The 6,919-nt window shown below is 61.7% G+C and overlaps 1 protein-coding gene across 1 annotated transcript; it reads left to right on the forward strand.

Annotated features, from left to right (window-relative positions):
* Positions 1-214: 214 nt before the first annotated feature.
* LOC144488592 (reticulon-4 receptor-like 2) lies at positions 215-1,443 on the forward strand (the record flags this gene model as incomplete). Its single annotated transcript, XM_078206649.1, has 1 exon — positions 215-1,443. A coding segment is annotated over one exon (1,229 nt), but the record flags the coding sequence as incomplete, so codon positions are not given.
* Positions 1,444-6,919: the final 5,476 nt, after the last annotated feature.

Below are 6,919 nucleotides of genomic sequence, written 5' to 3' on the forward strand. Positions count from 1 at the left end.
CTCTCTGTCTCTCTCCTCTCTCTCTTCCCTCTACCCACTCTCTCTCTCTCTCTCTCTCTGTCTCTCCCTCTCTCTGTCCCTCTCTCTCTCTGTCCCTCTCTCTCTCTCTGTCCCTCCCTCTCCCTCTCTCTCTCTCTCTCCCTCTCTCTCTGTCCCTCTCTCTGTCTCTCTCCCTCTCTCTGTCTCTCTCTCCCTCTCCCTCTCTCCGATACAGAGGGATACTCTCTCCTCTCGCTGCTCTTGGTGATGTCTCCGCTGGTGACTGGATGTCCCCCTCTCTGCACCTGTTACCGTGCCCCGCTGACTGTCAGCTGCCAGTCCCAGGGTTTCACCCGGGTTCCGTCGGCCGTGCCCGCTGGGGGTGCCCGCGTCTTCCTGCAGAACAACCGGATTGAGGAGCTGGGGGCGGGTTCCTTCCCCCCCAACGTCTCCATCCTGTGGCTGTATGCCAATAATATCAGCCGGGTGAACCGGGGGGCTCTGAGTGGCCTGGTCCAGCTTGAGGAGCTGGACCTGGGTGAGAATGTCTACCTGCGCAGCCTGGAGCCGACCACCTTCTGGGGCCTGGGGCGGCTGCAGACTCTCCACCTGCACCGCTGTGGCTTGCTGGAGCTGCCTCCAGGACTCTTCCGCAAACTCTACGCCCTACAGTACCTGTATCTGCAAGAGAACCACATCTCCCAGCTCCCGGACAACCTCTTTCTGGACCTTGCCAACCTCTCCTACCTCTTTCTCCATGGAAACCGGATCCGGACACTGACCGCTAACGCCTTCCGAGGCCTGGTCAGCCTGGACCGCCTGCTCCTCCACCAGAACCGGCTGACCCAGGTACAGCGACCGGCCTTCCGAGATCTCCGCCGCCTGGCCACCCTCTTCCTGTTTGACAACGGCCTGACTGAGCTCCCGGGGACATCCCTCCTGCCGCTGGCTTCCCTGCGCTTCCTGCGGCTGAACGGTAACCCCTGGGCCTGCGACTGTCGTGCCCGTTCCCTCTGGCAATGGTTCCGCCGCTTTCCGGGTGCCAGCTCACCACTCACCTGCGCCTCGCCCCCCGAGCGCCGGGGGCGCGACCTGCGACTCCTCACCCCCACCGACCTGCGGGACTGCCCCGCTGAGCCAGGGGCCGGGGGCCGCTGGGGGCCGGCAGACGGGGAGGAAGAGGGTCCCGGCGGCCTGGCACCACCCCCCTCCCCGGGTAAGGAGTCACGGGAACCCGGCAACGCCACCAGTGGCACTCGGCTGAACGACTCGCCGGGGGAGCGGGACCCCCGGCCTGACTACTGGCCCGATTACTACGGGGAGGGGGAGCCCACCCCCGAGGGTCCGGCACGCTGCCCCGGGGGCCGCTGCAGGAGCCGGGCGTCCATTCCCCAAGCTGCCCAGCTGATCATTGGCACTTTCCCATTCCCCATCTGGGCGGCCACCGCCCTCCAGTGGTTGTGAGGGGGGGGAGGAGGGAGGGAGGGAGGCCGCCTCGCCTCCTCCCCTTGTGCTGCCCCCTCAAGCACACCCCTCCCTTCCCTCCCTATCCCTGCCCTCACACTGCCCCCTCCTCCACCCCCAAACCCCTCAATGTGGACCAGACCTCAACAGCTCAACTCTGGAGCCCTGTCACCCCCAACCAGCCAATCAACTGTCAACCCAAGATTGGAAAAGAACCCTTCACCTCTTGAATTTTGAACCCAAGATTGGACAATGACCCTTGACCTATTGAACTTTGACCCTAGGATGGATAATGACCCTTCACCTCTTGAACTTTGAACCCAAGATTGGACAATGACCCTTCACCTCTTAAACCTTGAACCCCAGGATGGACAATGACCCTTCGCCTCTTAAACTTTGAACCCCAGGATGGACAATGACCCTTTGCCTCTTGAACTTTGAACCCCAGGATGCACAATGACCCTTTGCCTCTTGAACTTTGACCCCAGGATGGACAATGAGCCTTCACCCCTTGAACATTGACCCCTGGATGGACAATGACCCTTCACCTCTTGAACTTTCACCCCAGGATGGACACTGAGCTACGTCTCTACCCCCCGGGATGGACTACACTCGTAATTTGGAGGAAGAGGACTCTGGTGGTGTCACATCCCAATGGGGCGAAGGCGGGGGTGGGGGAAGGGATTGAAGGGTGAGGAGAGCCAGGTGGAGGAGGGGGATAGGGAGGAGATGGGGAACGGGGAGGGGGTGGGGGAGGGAGAGGGGAGGAGAGGAGGAGGGGGAGGGGGAAGGGATGGGGAGGGGGAGGGGAGGGGTGGGGGGATGGGGGGAGCTGATGTACAGGTGACGATTTTGGACATTTATTGCACGTTGAAATAAACAGGAAGTGGTTGGTTAACAGGTGCATTGTGGGTGTCTTGTTGCCAAAAAATCTAACATGGCGGCAGGCAGAGGACAAAGCTTGGCTTCCGATTGGCTGCCGGCGGTGAGCCCACTCCCAAAATCTCCGAATAAAGATCCAGAGGCCGGGAGACTCAGCGGAAAAGGAAGATCACCAGCAACCAGTGCTAAGGGAGTGCCGCACTGTCAGAGGGTCAGTGCTGAGGGAGTGCCGCACTGTCAGAGGGTCAGTGCTGAGGGAGTGCCGCACTGTCAGAGGGTCAGTACTGAGGGAGTGCCGCACTGTCAGAGGGTCAGTACTGAGGGAGTGCCGCACTGTCAGAGGGTCAGTACTGAGGGAGTGCCGCACTGTCAGAGGGTCAGTGCTGAGGGAGTGCCGCACTGTCAGAGGGTCAGTACTGAGGGAGTGCCGCTCTGTCAGAGGGTCAGTACTGAGGGAGTGCCGCACTGTCAGAGGGTCAGTGCTGAGGGAGTGCCGCACTGTCAGAGGGTCAGTGCGGAGGGGGTGCCGCACTGTCAGAGGGTCAGGACTGAGGGAGTGCCGCAGTGTCAGAGGGTCAGTGCTGAGGGAGTGCCGCACTGTCAGAGGGTCAGTGCTGAGGGAGTGCCGCACTGTCAGAGGGTCAGTGCTGAGGGAGTGCCGCACTGTCAGAGGGTCAGTGCTGAGGGAGTGCCGCACTGTCAGAGGGTCAGTGCTGAGGGAGCGCCGCACTGTCAGAGGGTCAGTGCTGAGGGAGTGTCGCAATGTCAGAGGGTGAGTGCTGAGCGAGTGCCGCACTGTCAGAGGGTCAGTACTGAGGGAGTGCCAAACTGTCAGAGGGTCAGTGCTGAGGGAGTGACGCAGTGTCAGAGGGTCAGTGCTGAGGGAGTGCCACACTGTCAGAGGGTCAGTGCTGAGGGAGTGCCGCACTGTCAGAGGGTCAGTACTGAGGGAGTGCCGCACTGTCAGAGGGTCAGTGCTGAGGGAGTGCCGCACTGTCAGAGGGTCAGTGCTGAGGGAGTGCTGCACAGTCAGAGGGTCAGTGCTGAGGGAGTGCTGCACTGTCAGAGGGTCAGTGCTGAGGGAGTGCCGCACTGTCAGAGGGTCAGTACTGAGGGAGTGCCGCACTGTCAGAGGGTCAGTGCTGAGGGAGTGCCACACTGTCAGAGGGTCAGTGCTGAGGGAGTGCCGCAGTGTCAGAGGGTCAGTGCTGAGGGAGTGCCACACTGTCAGAGGGTCAGTGCTGAGGGAGTGCCGCACTGTCAGAGGGTCAGTACTGAGGGAGTGCCGCACTGTCAGAGGGTCAGTGCTGAGGGAGTGCCGCACTGTCAGAGGGTCAGTGCTGAGGGAGTGCTGCACAGTCAGAGGGTCAGTGCTGAGGGAGTGCTGCACTGTCAGAGGGTCAGTGCTGAGGGAGTGCCGCACTGTCAGAGGGTCAGTACTGAGGGAGTGCCACACTGTCAGAGGGTCAGCGCAGAGGGAGTGCCGCACTGTCAGAGGGTCAGTAATGAGGGAGTGCCGCACTGTCAGAGGGTCAGTGCTGAGGGAGTGCTGCACTGTCAGAGGGTCAGTGCTGAGGGAGTGCCGCACTGTCAGAGGGTCAGTGCTGAGGGAGTGCTGCACAGTCAGAGGGTCCGTGCTGAGGGAGTGCCGCACTGTCAGAGGGTCAGTAATGAGGGAGTGCCGCAGTGTCAGAGGGTCAGTGCTGAGGGAGTGCCACACTGTCAGAGGGTCAGTGCTGAGGGAGTGCCGCACTGTCAGAGGGTCAGTGCTGAGGGAGTGCTGCACAGTCAGAGGGTCAGTGCTGGGGGAGTGCCGCACTGTCAGAGGGTCAGTGCGGAGGGAGTGCCGCACTGTCAGAGGGTCAGTGCGGAGAGAGTGCCGCACTGTCAGTGGGTGAGTGCTGAGGGAGTGCTGCACTGTCAGAGGGTCAGTGCTGAGGGAGTGCCGCACTGTCAGAGGGTCAGTACTGAGGGAGTGCCGCACTGTCAGAGGGTCAGCGCTGAGGGAGTGCTGCACTGTCAGAGGGTCAGTGCTGAGGGAGTGCCGCACTGTCAGAGGGTCAGTACTGAGGGAGTGCCGCACTGTCAGAGGGTCAGTACTGAGGGAGTGCCGCACTGTCAGAGGGTCAGCGCTGAGGGAGTGCCGCACTGTCAGAGGTTCATCACTGAGGGAGTGCCGCACTGTCAGAGGGTCAGTGCTGAGGGAGTGCCGCACTGTCAGAGGACCAGTACTGAGGGAGTGCCTCACTTTCAGAGGGTCAGTACTGAGGGAGTGCCGCACTGTCAGAGGGTCAGTGCTGAGGGAGTGCCGCACTGTCAGAGGGTCAGTGCTGAGAGAGTGCCGCACTGTCAGAGGGTCAGTGCTGAGGGAGTGCCGCACTGTCAGAGGGTCAGTGCTGAGGGAGTGCCGCACTGTCATAGGGTCAGTACTGAGGGAGTGCCGCACTGTCAGAGGTTCATCACTGAGGGAGTGCCGCAGTGTCAGAGGATCAGTGCTGAGGGAGTGCCGCACTGTCAGAGGGTCAGTACTGAGGGAGTACCGCACTGTCAGAGGGTCAGTACAGAGGGAGTGCCGCACTGTCAGAGGGTCAGTACTGAGGGAGTGCCGCACTGTCAGAGAGTCAGTACTGAAGGAGTGCCGCACTGTCAGAGGGTCAGTACTGAGGGAGTGCCGCACTGTCAGAGAGTCAGTGCTGAGGGAGTGCCTCACTGTCAGAGGGTCAGTGCTGAGGGAGTGCCGTACTGTCAGAGGGTCAGTGCTGAGGGAGTGCCGCACAGTCAGAGGGTCAGTGCTGAGGGAGTGCCGCACTGTCAGAGGGTCAGTACTGAGGGAGTGCCGCACTGTCAGAGGGTCAGTACTGAGGGAGCGCCGCACTGTCAGAGGGTCAGTGCTGAGGGAGTGCCGCACTGACAGAGGGTCAGTGCTGAGGGAGTGCCGCACTGTCAGAGGCTCACTGCTGAGGGAGTGCCGCACTGTCAGAGGGTCAGTGCTGAGGGAGTGCCGCACTGTCAGGGGGTCAGTGCTGAGGGAGTGCCGCACTGTCAGAGGGTCAGTGCTGAGGGAGTGCCGCACTGTCAGAGGGTCAGTGCTGAGGGAGTGCCACAGTGTCAGAGGGTCAGTGCTGAGGGAGTGCCGCACTGTCAGAGGGTCAGTGCTGAGGGAGTGCCGCACTGTCAGAGGGTCAGAGCTGAGGGAGTGCTGCACTGTCAGAGGGTCAGTGCTGAGGGAGTGCTGCACTGTCAAATGATCAGAGCGGAGGGAGTGCCCGCACTGTCAGAGGGTCAGGACTGAGGGAGTGCCGCACTGTCAGAGGATCAGTGCTGAGGGGGTGCCGCACTGTCAGAGGGTCAGTGCTGAGGGAGTGCCGCACTGTCAGAAGGTCAGTGCTGAGGGAGTGTCGCACTGTCAGAGGGTCAGTACTGAGGGAGTGCCGCACTGTCAGAGGGTCAGGACTGAGGGAGTGCCGCAGTGTCAGAGGGTCAGGACTGAGGGAGTGCCGCACTGTTAGAGTGTCAGTGCTGAGGGAGTGCCGCACTGTCAGAGGGTCAGTGCTGAGGGGGTGCCGCACTGTCAGAGGGTCAGTACTGAGGGAGTGCCGCACTGTCAGAGGACCAGTACTGAGGGAGTGCCTCACTTTCAGAGGGTCAGTACTGAGGGAGTGCCGCACTGTCAGAGGGTCAGTGCTGAGGGAGTGCCGCACTGTCAGAGGGTCAGTGCTGAGAGAGTGCCGCACTGTCAGAGGGTCAGTGCTGAGGGAGTGCCGCACTGTCAGAGGGTCAGGACTGAGGGAGTGCAGCACTGTCAGAGGGTCAGTGCTGAGGGAGTGCCGCAGTGTCAGAGGGTCAGTGCTGAGGGAGTGCCGCACTGTCAGAGGGTCAGTACTGAGGGAGTGCCGCACTGTCAGAGAGTCAGTACTGAGGGAGTGCCGCACTGTCAGAGGGTCAGTGCTGAGGGAGTGCCGCACTGTCAGAGGGTCAGTGCTGAGGGAGTGCCGCACTGTCAGAGGCTCAGTGCTGAGGGAGTGCCGCACTGTCAGAGGGTCAGTGCTGAGGGAGTGCCGCACTGTCAGAGGGTCAGCAGTGAGGGAGTGCCGCACTGTCAGAGGGTCAGTACTGAGGGAGTGCCGCACTGTCAGAGGGTCAGTGCTGAGGGAGTGCCGCAGTGTCAGAGGGTCAGTGCTGAGGGAGTGTCGCAATGACAGAGGGTGAGTGCTAAGGGAGTGCCACACTGTCAGAGGGTCAGTACTGAGGGAGTGCCGCACTGTCAGAGGGTCAGGACTGAGGGAGTGCCGCACGGTCAGAGGGTCAGTGCTGAGGGAGTGCTGCACAGTCAGTGGGTCAGTGCTGAGGGAGTGCCGCACTGTCAGAGGGTCAGGACTGAGGGAGTGCCGCACTGTCAGAGGGTCAGTGCTGAGGGAGTGCCGCACTGTCAGAGGGTCAGTACTGAGGGAGTGCCCCTCTGTCAGAGGGTCAGTACTGAGGGAGTGCCGCACTGTCAGAGGGTCAGTGCTGAGGGAGTGCCGCACTGTCAGAGGTTCAGTGCGGAGGGGGTGCCGCACTGTCAGAGGGTCAGGACTGAGGTAGTGCCGCAGTG

Source organism: Mustelus asterias, unplaced genomic scaffold (assembly GCF_964213995.1).
Source record: "Mustelus asterias unplaced genomic scaffold, sMusAst1.hap1.1 HAP1_SCAFFOLD_1687, whole genome shotgun sequence".
NCBI lineage: Eukaryota > Metazoa > Chordata > Chondrichthyes > Carcharhiniformes > Triakidae > Mustelus > Mustelus asterias.